Raw genomic sequence first — 17,454 nt, 5'->3', positions numbered from 1 at the left:
GATTGGTTGCTTTTGGCAACATCACTTGTGATGTTTGTTTCCAGTGTTAATGAATATGCCCCTTTCCATGTTCACACTCATTGGTCATGTAGCAGTGTCATTAAATAAATGCAAATCATAGGTCAAATCGCTAACCAGAGACATTATTTCGACAGCACTGAACTGCCATTTTTGGTTATAGGTAATGTAGTTATAGGTTTTAAAATCTGTAGCACTTAAAGGGTAAAGAGTTTTCTGCACATCAAATGCTAAATAGGATAAATGTAGTAACCAGCCGTTATGAAATGCTGACTAACTTGTTGTTTGCTACAAGTCAGAAATATTATTCAGCAAAACAGCAGTTATTTAAGGGCAACATGCCAAGCTACTTGCACTGTCAGCACATCCCAGGCTCAGGGTTAGAGCTTTATATTGTATCATACTTGTTATTTGTCAGTTATGTTTGGCCACATCATTTGCTCCCATCTGCTGGAGCACATACACTGTGTTCTTATATTGACCTTAAAGGGGTGGTGTTATGGAATGGCCAATTCTAAGCAACTTTTCAATTTGTCTTTATTATTTATAGTTTTTCAATTATTTGCCTTCTTCTAACTCTTTAAACAGGGGTCACTGACCACCGCAACCAAAAGATGACTTTGTAAAACTACATTTTATTCGTTATTGCTATTTTGTAGTACTTACTTATTTTTTCTATTCAAGTCCTCTCCTATTCATATATCATTCTTTCATTTAAACCACACCCTGGTTCCTAAGGTAATTTGGATCCTAGCAACCAAATAGCTGCTGAAACTCCAAACTGGAGAGCTGCTAAGCAAAAGCTGAGATGATAAAAAAAAAGGAAGACCAATCGCAAATTGTCTCAGAATATTACTCTCTACACCATACTAAAAGTTAACTCAAAAGCAAACAACCCCTTTAACATTTCCTCTTGGTGTCACCTTGCTTTATTTCATTATGGTAGGTATTCTGCATATACTAGGATTGCTACTAGTATCAACCAACCACTGTACTTTCTGCTGCTCCTTTCCCACACAATGCAATACAGATTGTGGCTTTTTGCACTTTGCACTGTAGGATGCGAGCCGATCAGCGGATAGGGAGACCAGAGAGGGAGCTACAGTAAGGGGCATATTTATTAACAGAGGAGACAAGCATTACTGGTGATGTTGCCCTTAGTAACCAATCAGATCCTTGCTTTTGTTTTCTAATTTGTTGGTGACTTTTGTTGGTGTGATGGGCAACATCACCGCTCATAGCTGTCTCCAGTGTTAATACATACACCCTATATATTTCCCTGTGTGAAGAGCTGTGATTGGCTGCTCGCATCCTACTTTGTTTAGGGCAAGGGCTTTTAGGATGCACCCTTTATTCATTTGTAACTGACACAGACCAAAAAGCATCTGTGGGGAGTTCTAGTAATGTTGTAGTTTTTCATTTCTAGCAAAGACTGAAATCAAGCACCATATAATATTCATCATATCCTACATGATGTGAGTAATATTTGGAAAAAAATGCTGTATGTCACTTTAAGATCTTCATGACTATAATAGCATGCGTGAGAATGATTTATATAGCGCTTAAATCCCTTGGAACTCAATGCTCTTTTACTGCAATCAAGGCAGCCAATATAGGTGCACTAAGTATGCTGGGACCCTGGGAAAATAAGTGACATGTCCAGGATTGCATGGAGTCTCCACAGGGAATCGGGTCTCTAGAGTGAGATCCCGCATTACAGTCTGATCACTTGACCTTGATACAGCCCCTTGTCAGGACATTCAGTTGCAGCAGTGATCGATGCTCGGAAATGGTCGCTTCTGTCTAAAACATGGGCATGCCCCATAAGGCCAAGCAATTTCCATGCAAATCACTTGGAAGTTTGACATTGCCCCAAAGGGAACTTATTAGCTGCTGTTGGTTGCTGTGTAGAAACCGGTACCATCATTTAGACTGGGCAATGACATTGCAGAATAGGGGGTGAGGATTCTTCTAAATAAGAGAATTTCAGGACTGGAATTTGGCTGAGTCTGAGTGTTTAGCCAAATGGAGTCACCTAATATGATATAACTTTAAAAGTAGTCAAACTTGAATATGCACATCAAGGTTCTGCTTCAGCTTGGCTATATCCTAAGATAATGGATTTGGTGAATCACTACATAAAATACTATCAAATACAGGTATTTCAAGTAAAAATAACGTAAACAGCTTCTCATATGTAAGTGTTAAGAAGAATATAAACTTTGATCATATGGCATAAATAGAATAAAGATTTAACTTTTTATGGAAAAGTCCCTGGAGTGCGCTATGTCTTTGAGTGATATAGTAATTACTCCCTAGCTGCACCCTGGCAATGTAAATTAAGACACTAGTTGAATTCGGAGTGGGGATCGTTTTTTTTGGATTTACTTAATTATTCATTTAGTTAGTAAAATTATGTTACATGTTATGCACTTAAGATGGTGGTTTCTACACAGGTTTACTAGACTTTGTTCTCATAATGATTAATGGAAGTTTAACTCTGGTGCATTTTACAGGGGGGAAGTGCAGCTTTAAAGAGGGGATAAGTTTGTTTAATTTTAAAATAAGTGTCACATATTTATAAATATGCCCTAAATCTCTCAATTTAGTAATAACTTTGAATGAAACACTTTTGGTTATAAATTCCATTGGAAGTACACTGATCCTCTGTTATTTTTTTTCTAGTTTGAGGTTGGTTAGCTGGTTGTAATAATATGATATATCTTATTAGATGCTGTCAGTTTGCTGGTGTTTGCCATGACTAGATATGTTAAGCAGGGGCCAGGCTTGGAAGATTATTTTGGCAAAATAATAATTTGGGGGTTCAGAAAGATGTAAAGTTCATTAATCAAAGGCACTTATCTTATTAAGTGTCTAAATACATTCTTTTCTAGCCCCTACTGATTACTGCTCAACAGCAATCCGGCCCACATGCCAACATGCCCGGCGAAAAGGGGCCCAACAGGACTAGGGCCCACCGGGTTTTTATCCAATGTGGGGCCGGGTTTGATGGCACACTGACAGATTTACTAAGAGCTTAAGACAAATTCATAAAAAAAATTGGTGGTAAAATGACAAAATCTGAAAACTGTGCCTATTTGTGTCTGTTAGTTACCCTACCATATAGACTGTAAGCTCTACGGGGCAGGGACCTCCTTCCTCTTGTGTCCTCGACTCTTAAATTATTGCAGCTGTATTTATCTGTATTTATTGTTATACTTTGTATTTATCTATTATTATCTTATTAACACCCTGTTTGTATTAATGTATTCTACTGTACAGCGCTGCGTACATAAGTAGCGCTTTATAAATGAAGATATACATACATACATACATACATACATTTAAAAGACAAATTCACAAGTGGCGATAGGGGTTTGTGAATACGGTGGGAAAATTTGACAAATCTATCTCTATCACTTTTATTTTGTCTCAATATCACCCCTTTTGTGAATTCCCCATATGAATGAGTTTAATTTGCTCTCTGTTTAACCCTGCGATGCCCAGGGCTGCCCTGCACTATTAGGAATGAATGGGAATAAATGTATTTAACATTTGCCCAGTTTTATGGTGCGACCCCTGTCTGGACAGTGTTTTGGCAAATGGAACTTGACCACTTTATTATTCCTTTTGCAACTTGGTAGTTTGGAGTAGACAGACATTTGTGCCTATTCTGGATTCCCCAGAATCTGTTCTTTCCAAAAATGTACAATTTTTTGGGATAAACCTTCTGTTAGTGGAATTTATGGCCTTGAAATCAAAAGTATGCAGCTTTCTGAAGCAGTGCTTTGAAAATTTGGTAGTGTACTGCTGGGAGTTTTTGACCTATACAAGTGAGAAATTTCCATAAAACTATATATATTTGGTATTGGCACGTTCAGGGATTTTCCAAATCAATTGTATTTCCGTGCATAAAATAATTTTTGTTTCTGGTATAAGTGTTTATATTATGGAAAATTTGATTTTTTTTTTTTTTTTTTTACATTTAGAAGCCTATATATTGTTACAGAATTGGACTTACACACAAATTCTACCATGTTTCGAAAGCTTAGGTTGTCCTGAAAAAAACGATATGTTGTTTTCCTGGGTAAACTAAAAGTCCCCTAATGTGAAACAGTGCAAAATGTTAAAAAACTGTCTGGCAATACAAGTTCCGCTTTGACCAATACGGCTGGCAGTAAAAGGGTTAAGCTCCCAATTTACGTTTTGATAAATCTGCCCCTTGCTGTTTTGTCTGAGTGTGTTTTAGGGCTGATCAGAGCAGATTTGCATTTTGTATGCTATGTGTGACATTAGCCCACGAGTTTGCTATATGCATATTTAAAAATTGGTTTAAAAACTCTGTCATGAATTGATGATAAATGAAGGTAAATGCCAATATCAATCATCAGTAATTGGTTGTGTTTCTCTTCATAATGTCTTAGTATTCCACAGTAACACAATGAAACATTGATTTTTTTTTGTCTGCTGTATGACAATATATTTTTAGATTTGTTTTATTTTTCTGTTGCTTTTTTTTTTATTAATTTGTGCAAAGGTGTTAATGCATTATAGATTTTTTTAGACTTGCCAAAATTAAAAACTGCATAGACTATTACCAAATTTGGGCTTATATTAAAATGGTAATAAAACAAATATTTTTACAGCTTTTTGCATGCATTGTCAAATATTTGTTACCAAGCCAGTGATTTTATTACTCCTTCTTGTTTAGAATCAACATTCCTTGTAAAATATATTGTTTTTCAGCTGTATAGTTCAGTGGTAATACATTTAGCAGTTTCATGGCCATGGAACTTTCAGGCAGGCTGAGTTCTGTTTTGGAGAGGTATAGTTAGGATCTGCCCATGGGTTTAGGGCAGGCAGCAAGCTATTCGTGCAAAAGGTCAGAGTAGGCAGCAGGGAAGATGATGCCCTATTACTATAATAGGGTCTACAACCAAACAAGCAGGCAATGCAGATTCTTCCTTACCATATATTGTATGACAGAATACAGAATTGAAGAGTCCCATTGTGTTATAGGTAGAAAAGAACTAAGTTGTTCCCTAAGCATTTATCAGAGAAGATTCCAAGAGTTAATTCATGCCAATTTAATAACTTACCAACAGAAGGAAGCTTGCTTGAGAAAAGTAAAATTATTATTTTGCTAAAATGGTCACTGACCATTCAAATGAAAGTGTTGCCTTTGGAGAGCGGCAGATCAACTCTTCATAACCAAGTGAGTTCATGCATGATGGAAAAAGAGGCCACATAGGAGGACAATTTTCTGAATAAAAGGCCATCAGATGGATGTGGACAGCTGCTCCTGCACATTATGGATCCCAGGTTTGTTGCTGATACAGGACCCACTGGGTACACTGAAAAATCAACAAAAACCGTTGTTGTCAAGCACTATTGCACAAGTCTTCTCCATTTGTGTGTCTTAGGTCAGCTTTACCTCCACAGTGCTTCATTATTTTTATATCATTTCTGAGCAATATACATATATGATATCTGTTAGCTGCCATTAAACATAAGGTGCCCTAACTTTTATTTAATCTCATGTCATCTACAGTACATAAGTGATCCCCTATCAGTGGCTCTTGAATTACGTGTTGCTCCCCAACCCCTTGGATGTTGCTCCCAGTGGTTTCAAAGCAGGTGCTTATATTTGAATTCCTGCCTTGGAGGAAAGTTTTGTTTGCATAAAAAACAGATGTACTGCCAAACAGAGTCTTTTGTAGGCAAACATAGGGGCTTCTGAATAGCCAATCACATCCCTTATTTGGCACATCATATACATTTGGCACCCCCCAGCAATTGTTCCTTTCCTTCTTCTTTAAACTTCTATAGATGCTAACTTCTTTTTGACTTAACTGCTACTTTCAGACAGTATCTGATTAGATATTATAAATAACTGAGTGTATTCACTGAACATACAGAGTTTCCATACAAAAACAACCAAGAACCTATACAGCAGGTAAAGAAGGCTCTGCCCAAAGAAGCTTACAATCTAAAAATAATTATTCATACTTCGCAAATGCATACCTTCTCTAAAGCAAGAAATTTTAATCACAAGATTGTGATCATAAAATACTAAACATAGTTATGCCAAGGTAATCAAGTGCATCTTCTCATTTTTCTGTGCATGTGTGAGGTTGGGAAAGTTTAATAGTGGATTTTCTTCTTTTGTGTCATACAAGTGCAGTCCTACATTGTGTGACTGTTTTGCAGAAATTGTGCAAATAATAGAATAGGTAGAACTACCTTGAACCCAAAAAATGATTTCCTATAGTTTCTATTTTACTTCTCAATCGTGACAGTGTTGAAAGGCTTGCACTTTTTTTTGTTGTTTTTTATCCTCTTCAAAGGACAGATGCTATGCAGTTGGTAGCAATTTACATATAATGGAATCATCTGTTTCCTTGCTGAAAGCATGAATAGGTTTTGAAAGGATTACTGATCAAAAGTATGCCTTTGTTTGTCGAGTCATTATCCTACAAAGCTAAAATATTTTGCTGCAAATATTTTTATAGAAATCTTTAGCTAAATTACAGACTTCTTTAACAGAAATTAGTGGTTTCTTCTTTTTATATAATGAAAATGTTTTCTTTCTGTCAATTCCATTTATTATTATACTTAGTGCTAACATATTACAGCTTGCCCTTAATAGATTGCAATAGAGGTATGGGATCCTTTATCTGGAAACCCATTATCCATAAGACTCTGAATTACAGGAGGGATATCTCCCTTATCAATTTTTTTTTTTTTTTTTAATTCCCATTTGCTCTGTACAGGTATAGGATCCCTTATCCAGAAACCCGTTATCCAGAAAGCTCCAAATTACAGAAAGCCCATCTCCCATAGACTCCATTTTAATCAAATAATTTAGAATTTTAAAACTGATTTCCTTTTTCTCCGTAATAATAAAACAGTACCTTGTAACTGATCCCAATTAAGATATAAATAATCCTTATTGGATGCAAAACAATCCTATTGGATTTGATTAATGTTTTATTGATTTTTTAGTAGACTTAAGGTATGGAGATTTAAATTACGGAAAGACCCCTTATCCGGCATTCCCTTGGTCCCGAGCATTCTGGATAATGGGTCCTATACCTGTATTAATAAAACAGTACCTTATACTATACTATACTCTTTTTGCTCCAGTAAAGCTTACAATATATATTACCTACCATTTGCACACGATGGACACTTTTGTTCAGGAGACAGTTTTTAGTGGTTTGCTAGTAATCTACACAGTTGTAGGTTAAACATTCTTACTAGTGCCATGCGGAAAATTACATTTGTAAGGTGCTGCCATTTAAAGGTAGATATGTAATAAAAAAATAATGCAGAAGCAAAGAGGTTATGTGATACCTAATTCAGCTCATCACATACATCTTGCACTGCAATATTGGGGAATTTCTTGAAGCAGTCAGCGAGACTAATGATAATAAAACCACATATAATTGCATTTTGGCAGGGTTTCTTATGAGGACAGGTTGTTAAACAGCGAAGCTTCGATTTCAAACCCCCGCTGTGCCTGTCAGTAGAACAGTGACTTGTATGAGGCTGAACAGTTTGTTTGATGTTTGCAATTTCCTTCTGTCTAATCCAAGCACCCAAGCAAAATACCTGGGAGCTCACTATGTTCCAGACTGGTGGCACTGAGAGTTTATTTATCTTTGGTAATCAAGAAAGACAAAGGTCTACCTGAATATATGAGCCCGCAGATGTCCTGTGGCTTGTGTTTTTATTATGGGACAATATTAGATTGATTATTCCACCTCTGTGGGTTTTTTTTTTGTATTTAAAATGCAACCGCACCATTTCTACACTGTTAGTTAATTCAAAGTAATGTATTATGACTTATTTTACATTGCTTTAGAAATGGTACAATAAATTGTTTAGTCATACTGAAAAACAGTTTCCTGTACTTTGTCACTTCTGCAGGTCAACAATGATTGCTGATGAACCCAGAAAAAATGCCAAACACAGAACCTCTGAGGGCTCATACATAGAGGCAGGTTCATTGCTTCTAAATGAAAATATACTCCATTATATTAATTCATATAAACAAATATGTTTTCTTTATATATAACTGCACTGTAAAATCACATTTCTACTTCATTTTACTATTTTTACTAAAGTGGCTCAGTCACAACTGATTGACTTTTTGTTAATAATTGGTGATTATTATTTAGGGTGTATCAATAAGCTTCTTTAAACAAAAGATCTTTAGGGAGGATTTAAAGCTCTGGAATAAAATAGGAAAAGTCTGAAAGATCGTATTGAATTCCAGGTAAAGGAGGGTAGAGTCTGAAAGATCCTATGGAATTCCAGGTAAAGGAGGGTAGAATCTGAAAGGTTGTAGGGAATTCCAGGGAAAGGTGGGTAGAGTCTGAAAGATCCTATGGAATTCCAGGTAAAGGAGGGTAGAGTCTGAAAGATCCTATGGAATTCCAGGTAAAGGAGGGTAGAATCTGAAAGGTTGTAGGGAATTCCAGGGAAAGGTGGGTAGAGTCTGAAAGATCCTATGGAATTCCAGGTAAAGGAGGGTAGAGTCTGAAAGATCCTATGGAATTCTAGGTAAAGGAGGGTAGAGTCTGAAAGGTTGTAGGAAATTCCAGGGAAAGGTGGGTAGAGTATGAAAGGTCGTAGGGAATTCCAGGGAAAGGTGGGTAGAGTCTGAAAGGTTGTAGGGAATTCCAGGTAAAGAATGGGAGAGTCTGAAAGGTTTTAGGGAATTCCAGGTAAAGAAGGGGAGAGTCTGAAAGGTATTTGTGATTTCCTGGTAAAGTAGAGGAGTGTCTGAAAGATCACTGAAAGGTGGGTAGAGTCTGAAAGGTCGTAGGGAATTCCAGGTAAAGAAGGGGAAAGTCTGAAAGGTTGTAGGGAATTCCAGGTAAAGAAGAGGAGAGGCTAAAAGGCTGTAGGGAATTCCAGGTAAAGAAGAGGAGAGTCTGAGTGGTATTTGTGTGTGTCATCTTTCACTGTGTGTTCTATTTATCCACTAAATCCTCTAACTGCTAAGCAGTTATTACTACACTCCCGAATGTGATCAGCCGCCCTAGGCACGAATAAAGCCCAAAGCTGGGTTTCTTGGTTGGCTGTTCAGGTTTATCCCTCACATTTTGTCTGCAATAGACACTTGCCCTTTTTGTATTAATTTTCTGTTAAATGACTGATTTTTTTATTTTTTTTATTTGCAAAGCAGTTTCCCAAAGCTTCCAACTTGGAAAAAAACCTATAATACGCTGGCGACCATTCAAAAGAACCATTTCATCTGTGCCAAGGGTTTTTGAGAGAACTGAATCTTTTTGCCAGAGAACAAATATTTATCAATGTTTTTTTCATCCCAACAACCAATTCTGTACAGACCTGACTTTGTATATGGGGACTTCCCCAAAACACCAGATGAATTGTTGAAAATGTCATTTTACACAGTAGTTTTATTAGAATTATTTCTCTGCTTTTAAACTTTACTGTCAGCATTGCACATTGCTTGGTGAAGCAGAATTCATAACTACAGGAAATGATTTTTTAGTATACCAGAATGTTAAGGTGGCTATATACCATAGAGAGGTTTAAAAGGGTTAACAAACAAGTGGATTTTTCCAGATATGGATGATTCATCCCCCTAGTTATATAGGTGTTGGTGCAAGGGGCAGGCTTTAACCCTGAATGTTTCATTCAGTAGGTTAGGATAGGCCAACCGCCAATATGATGCTGACAAGAGGACAAAAAAAACATCCCACAAGTGGGAGGAGCAAGCGTAGCCTAGTGGTCAAGGCACCCGCCTTAAGCCAGCCAGCCAGTAGTTCTAATCCCCCCATAGCTAGAAATATGCCTCACCACAGGTTACGCCCTTGTGACCCCTGGACAGAAGTCACTTAACCTTCCTATGTCCCGGTAACTGCTTGGCCCAGAAATGGGCCGCTGCGGTTGTCGTTATGACTTTTTCAATGGCTACATTTCCCCACAAATCCTCTTTTTTGCACTTTCAAGGGCAGCTCACGATTTATGATACAGGTATGGGACCTGTTATCCAGAATGCTCGGGACCTGGAGTTTTGCGGATATGGGGTCTTTCTGTAATTTGGATCTCCATACCTTAAGTCAACTAAAAATAATTTAAACATTAATGAAACCCAATAGGATTATTTTGCCTCCAGTATGGATTAATGATATCTTAGTTGGGATCAAGTACAAACTCACTGTTTTATTGCTACAGAGAAAAGGGAAATTATTTAAAAAAATTAGAATTATTTGCTTATAATGGAGTCTATGGGAGAGAGCCTTCCCGTAATTTGTAACTTTCTGGATAATGGGTTTCCGGATAATGGATCCCATACCCTGTACCAGCTATCAAATTGCCCACCATAAGCATGCCTACTTGCCCCTGTCACGGCGAGTGGAATCGTGCTGTCTATGGCAGCTGAAAGCAACTGTCATGGGAAAAAAATAAGTTTCTTATCACTGGCAATAAGAAGCCAATTGATAGGTGAGCTGAGCTACAGCGTGGGGACAATGGGGATTACAAAGGCTGCCAAAATCAGCAAGTGCATTTTAGGGTTATTTTTGGGAATTTGATTAGGATATATGGAAATAATGATAGAACAGAATCTACACTGGGGAGCTGATAGGAGAGTAATGGAGATATTCTCTGGGCCGTTCAGCAGGGGGTACGCTAACCATTGAGCTGTTTTGTCTAGACTACGGCCCAAGTATTGAGTATGTTGCAGACTACACTGATTCCCAATGCTGCTTACTATAGCAATTACATTTCCAAATAACTTTTAAAGCACTAATAATTTTTAATAAATTTATATTTACTACTACACTAGCTCATACTATGTTAATTAAAAATAATGCTTTATTCTTTTTGCATGATGGCACATGGAAAACTGAGCAGCACTTTCACCCAGAGATCTCAATATGACCCTTAAGCTAACTACATTATTAAGCATCTTTTGTAACCTTAAAGTTAAAGACATTGAGGCTCACTTATCAACTTTCTCAGAGAATATTGATAAATTGAGGATTTATTATTATTATTATTAACATTTATTTGTAAAGCGCCAACATATTAAGATGGGCTATATCGGGCTAACTCAATCGTTTAGCCCTAGGTCCAAATGATCAAATTACAAAAACAGGAATACTAGCAAGGACCGCATTCATGAGCTGATGCTGTCCTTGATCCAATGGGATAATCAAGCCTTCCCAATTGACACCTGGCAAATTTTTGTCAAGTTATTGGTAGGGGATACACTGTTAAATAGGTCCAAAGGACCCAATCAGTATCTTAAATCTGCCCATGTATGGCCACCTTTAGACTTAAGACGTTAAACTTTGGTAAACTAGCACTGAGTAAATAGTACTTTCCTTTTTTTAATCTATTAGAAATAGTACTTTTCAAGTTATTCACCTTTGAGGTTGTCACACAGCTGATAATTTATTTGTGTGGAGACCACTTGACAGAGTGGGCAGCCGACCACATAATCCCCACATTTGGTAAGTGCAGTATCATTAAAGATGTTGTACCTAGGTCAGTGGAGGCTTCAGCTTTCTGTACTGTGTATGCAGCAGCCTTTCAGGATTCATCCAACTTGGTGCTGGGAAATGTTTACACTCCATATACAGTTTGCAATTCTTGAAGGGCAGAATAAATGTTGTTGTTCAGCCCTACCTTGTCTTGTCTACTTTCAGTGTTTGTTGCAGGAGATTGCATTTTTCTGTGCTTGTAAACCTGTATAATTAAGCAGTGTGTGTGGCTTAAATATCCAATTCCACTAATTACATGGGATGCCCAGATATTTTTGCCCATATATAGCAAGTTTTGTTTATAAAAAAAGAGGTATATTATAGGTATGAGACCTGTTATCCAGAATATTCGAGACCTGAGGTTTTCCGGATAAGAGATCTTTCTTTAATGTGGATCACCATACCTTTACGCTTGCTGAAAATTATTTCAGCATTACCCCAATAGCATTGTTTTGCCTCCAAGAAGGATTAATTATATCTTAGTTGAGTACAAAGTACTGTTTTATTATATCAGAAAAAGGAAATCTTTTTAAAATATTTTAATTATTTGATTAAAATGTACTCTGAGAGATGTCCTTTTCTGGATAATGGGTTTTTGAATATAGGATTTCATACCTGAACAGGGTTTCCCATACCTGTATAGTATTTATATTATCTTTTAAACAATTAAGTCTTTGTTAGATTTATCAGTTCCTTACTGCTGTTTTTCACTAAATAAGCTGTATTTTAGCTTTGCTTTATTGTAAAGTAATTTTTATGTATTTATTTTCTGCTACTGTCACCGTTTCAGTTCAAGTTCAGACATTCTGCGAGACATTGATGAAGCTGTGACGAGCGAAGATTCCAGTTCGAGTCTGTAAGTATCTTCCAGGCTATCTTTGGCTTTGCTGCAAAGTATTATCCCTGCATTAATCAGGATTTTATACTGGTGGAAAAGAGAACCATCTGCCCAGAAATGACTTTTGCTTTGAAGTAGGCAATCCGACGCAGAATAAGAAATTCCTTGGCTTTTCCAAGCTGTAAGGGTAGTGTCAGTTTTATACGTGCTCATATCGTGGTACAAGCGTAAAACAAAAAATTATGCTCCAAAGAATCCACACATGGACAGGAAAATAAAAAACAGCTCACTCCATCCAATTCTAATTATCTCCGGCTAGTACTTACCATGCTCTTATTTAGAGTTACTACTGTTGTTTCTACAACTAGTGTACCTCCAGGGATACTAAGAAATATTCTCCATTTTGCAAGCAGCTTAACAAGTTCACTTCAGATATAGGCAACAGACGGCGTTGATTTATATCCCACACTGTGAATAATGTGCTAAAATGATTAAAGTGCCTGTCAGTATTTGCTGAATGCATCTGTATTCTGTATAGGGCTTAAGGCACACAAGGCGTTTTGCTCCTTTAACTTGAACAGGAGTATGGGAATATCCTCCATATACTGTAGATAAGAGGCTATGTTGCATACCTATTTCACATGGTTGTTAGACTGCTGTACAAATTAGTGTTTTAAATAGATGCTATGTAAAATGTATTTGTGGACTCTGCTTAGAATAGGGGAATAGAACTGTGCAGGCAGAATTTCATGATATTCTTATGTACACTCTATAAGAATTCATGGGTTACTGCTGTGAAAAATGAAAAGGCATTGCTCATCACCTAAACTCAATACCTATCCTCGTTAATTAAATCTTTGCATGTGCTGCTAAATTAGGGTTAAGGGAATAAATACACAATTTCCAAGATGGATCTATATAATACAGGTATGGGATCCCTTATCCGGAAACCCGTTATCCAGAAAGCTCCGAATTACGGAAAGCCCGTCTCCCATAGACTCCATTTTAATCAAATAATTCAGAATTTTAAAACTGATTTCCTTTTTCTCTGCAAAAATAAAACAGTACCGTGTAATTGATCCCAACTAAGATATAAATAATCCTTATTGGATGCAAAACAATCCTAATGGGTTTAATTAATGTTTTATTGATTTTTTAGTAGACTTAAGGTATGGAGATCCAAATTACGGAAAGACCCCTTATCCAGAATACCCTTGCTCCCGAGCATTCTGGATAATGGGTCCTATACTTGTATCTAAAATATTTAGCATTGCTCTGGGTCTTGGGCATATCCAAAATACTGGATATTTATTTACAGTGAATGTGCTTAAATATAATTTTCAGAACACTCTGCAGTTACCTGTACCACAGGCATTATCTTAAACTTTACTGTAATTAGAGTGCCTTCATTTCTATAAGTATTTGTATAGTGAGTTATCCAGAAACAGATTTTGCTCAAGAAGTAATAAGCATTTGTGAAAACAACAAACATTTTGCAGTTTTATTGTATTCATTTTCATACCTGATTTTTAGGTACAGTCCTCTTTATTTTGGCCAAAATGAGCATTGATTGAATAAGATATCAATAAATAGGACAAAGATTAACCTAGTGTTATACCTTCTACCAGCCATGTTTGCTTTTATTCTTCTTACCAGTCTTAACCAGCCATACACAATAAGGTTGCCAGATAAGCAGTTCTATGCCTGATTTGGCCACCTAAATTCTGCACCAAATCATGCTTGCCCCTGGGACAATGACTAAATGACTGATGACATAAGTTTATTTGCAAAGCAGTTTCCCAAAGCTTTCAACCTGGAAAAAAACCTATAATACGCTGGCGACCATTCAAAAAAACCATTTCATCTGTGCCAAGGGTTTTTGAGAGAACTGAATCTTTTTGCCAGAGAACATATATTTATCAATGTTTTTTTACATCCCAACAACCAATTCTGTACGGACCTGACTTTGTATATGGGGACTTCCCCAAACACCAGATGAATTGTTGAAAATGTCATTTTACACAGTAGTTTTATTAGAATTATTTCTCTGCTTTCAAACTTTACTGTCGGCATTGCACATTGCTTGGTGAAGCAGAATTCATAACTACAGGAAATGATTTTTTAGTATACCAGAATGTTAAGGTGGCTATATACCATAGAGAGGTTTAAAAGGGTTGGCAAACAAGTGGATCTTTCCAGATATGCACGATTCATCCCCCTAGTTATATAGGTCTTGGTGCAAGGGGCAGGCTTTAACCCTGAATGTTTCATTCAGTCGGTTAGTACAGGCCAACCGCCAATATGACGCTGACAAGAGGACGAAAAAAACATCCTACAAGCAAGTGTAGCCTAGTGGTCAAGGCACCCGCCTTAAGCCAGCCAGCCAGTAGTTCTAATCCCCCCATAGCTAGAAATATGCCTCACCACAGGTTACGCCCTTGTGACCCCTGGACAGAAGTCACTTAACCTCCCTATGTCCCGGTGACCGCTTGGCCCAGAAATGGGCCGCTGCGGTTGTCGTTATGGCTTTTTCAATGGCTACATTTCCCCACAGATCCTCATTTTTGCACTTTCAAGGGCAGCTCGTGATTTATGATATAGGTATGGGACCTGTTATCCAGAATGCTTGGGACCTGGAGTTTTCCGGATAAGGGGTCTTTCTTTAATTTGGATCTCCTTACCTTAATAATTTAAACATTAATGAAACCCAATAAGATTATTTTGCCTCCAATAAGGATTAATGATATCTTAGTTAGGATCAAGTACAAACTCACTGTTTTATTGCTACAGAGAAAAAATTATTTTAAAAAATTAGAATTATTTGCTTATAATGGAGTCCATAGGAGGTAGCCTTCCCATAATTTGGAACTTTCTGGATAATGGGTTTCCGGATAATGGATCCCATACCTGTACCAGCTATCAAATTGGCCACCATAAGCATGCCTGCTTGCCCCTGTCACGGTGAGTGGAATCGTGCTGTCTATGGCAGCTGAAAGCAACTGTCAGAAAAATAAGTTTCTTATCACTGGCAATAAGAAGCCAATTGACAGGTGAGCTGAGCTACAGCGTGGGGACAATGGGGCTTACAAAGGCCGCCAAAATCAGCAAGTGCATTTTAGGGTTATTGTTGGGAATTTGATTAGGATATATGGAAATAATCATAGAACAGAATCTACACTGGGGAGCTGATAGGAGAGTAATGGAGATATTCTCTGGGCCGAATAATAGTGCCCAGCTGGTATGTAATACAGGTGATATCCTGTGGACGCTATCTGTTATCCCCTGCTGGTATATGGTACAGGAGATTCACCCTACTTCTATGCAAATCGTGCTTGCCCCTGGGACAATGACTGGATCGTAATAGGCGCCTGTGCTATTGGGAGAGGGCCACATCAGCACAATGATGCAGCCCCTGCCCTGATGGAAATTTTTAAACCTCTCCAACAGCGACCTGCCTGTTTTTTTGCTAGATATCTATTAAATAGGTAGTTTGGGGAGGGCACATACAAAGTCTGATAAGCCGCAGACTCTGTCCGAAGGGTCCAAATCAGCAGCTGGAAACTGATTTTTTTTTTTTTTTACATTAGTAGCCAGATAGTTATGTAGCATTTACAGACATATTATTTATTCAATTTTTTTTTTTAAAGAAATCACTTATTTGCACTAGTTCCTGCATGAGTGCAGTGCCTTTATTGGTTTATATGGATATATATAGCTATATATATATATATATATATATATATATATATATATATATATATATATATATATATATATAGATAGATAGATAGATACATATATAATATATAACTTGGAAATTAATAAGTGATAAGTTTTATATACTTGATATGATCATATGACCATTACTATCAGATCTCATTATTTTACAGATGTAGCAGTAATGGATTTGTGGAAGCCCATTATGTTGGAATATTAATAAGGAATTACCACCCCAGGCCAAGCAGCATTATAAGGATGGCAGAGATTAAAATAAAGCACCAAGTGCTTGTCAGGGTATGAGATTTACAGGTCTCTGTGCAATAGAATTTTTCCTTCCATGACGCACACCAGTTACTAGTCACGTTATGATTTCTCATTATATGTTTCTCTGCCAGAGCAGGCGCCTCACACAAGTGCAAGGGAAAGCTCTGTGTTTGTTAGAGAGTTAACCATCACAACTGGAGCAAAAGCCCCTAAACCAGTTCCCGTCTTGAGCTTAAAGTCATTTATATTGTGGCAATAAACATAGCTGGAGCTTCAATTTGATTATTTCGTCTTTTAAATGGTGTTTTTCCATAAACTATAGACTTGCAATTGCAAGCTACTTGACTATATATTGATATATTTTATTTATTTTGATTATTACAGATGATTCTAGCTGTGTGTTTTATTACTTTAAATAAACTTTCCTAATATAACGAATTAAAAATTCTGTACTTTTATGAAATAATCAATTTACTCTTCTCTGTCCTTAGCAATGTGTCTATCTTCATGCAGCTTGGTGTCAGTCAGTTATTTTGAAAGTTAGTTAGCTCTAATACATGTTGCCAATCCCCACATTTTGGGGCAGATTTACTAATCCACGAATCCGAATCCCGAAAGGGCAAAAATCGTATTGGAAACAAAAATTTTGCGACTTTTTCGTCGCCACCGCGATTTTTCGTATTTGTCGCAACTTTTTTGTCGCCGTCACGACTTTATTGTATTTTGCGCAACTATTTAGTCGCCGTCGAGATTTTTTCGTATTGAGCGATAGTAAACGGCAGAAAAACCAATCTGATTTTTTCGCGGCGGCGACAAAAAAGTAGTGGAAAATATACGAAAAGTCGCATTGGCGACTAAAAAGTCGCAAAAATACAGATCATTACGACAAAACGCATTCGGACACCTTCGGACCGTTCGTGGATTAGTAAATCTCCCCCTTTGTGTCTCATATCCCTTTTTCTTTTTAGATTCTATTGAGAAGTGTCTTCTTTACCACTTATATTACTACTACTTGAGGTATGTTGTGCTTAAAATGTAGTATTTAGGGCAAGGCCACACAAAATGACCCCCTTCTCTCCATCTGCGTAT

The 17,454-nt window shown here is 37.1% G+C and overlaps 1 protein-coding gene across 4 annotated transcripts in view; it reads left to right on the top strand.

The window, feature by feature from the left end:
* Positions 1-17,454, top strand: part of rad18 (RAD18, E3 ubiquitin protein ligase) — a 114,088-nt gene that overhangs the window by 78,675 nt on the left and 17,959 nt on the right. For 2 of the 4 annotated variants that reach the window (XM_004914131.4, XM_002936252.5), the window contains one exon: positions 12,334-12,399. The exons of 1 other annotated variant lie outside the window; for it this stretch is intronic. In XM_004914131.4, the coding sequence (XP_004914188.2) occupies positions 12,334-12,399 (66 nt within the window). Of the gene's footprint in view, positions 1-7,950; positions 8,114-12,333; positions 12,400-17,454 lie in introns of those variants that run through there. One more of the 4 variants, XM_031901159.1, reaches the window with a different exon arrangement.

Source organism: Xenopus tropicalis, chromosome 4 (assembly GCF_000004195.4).
Source record: "Xenopus tropicalis strain Nigerian chromosome 4, UCB_Xtro_10.0, whole genome shotgun sequence".
NCBI classification, from domain to species: Eukaryota; Metazoa; Chordata; class Amphibia; order Anura; family Pipidae; genus Xenopus; species Xenopus tropicalis.
The sequence above is the reverse complement of the archived record's forward strand: the minus strand, read 5'-3'. Positions and strand labels throughout refer to the sequence as shown.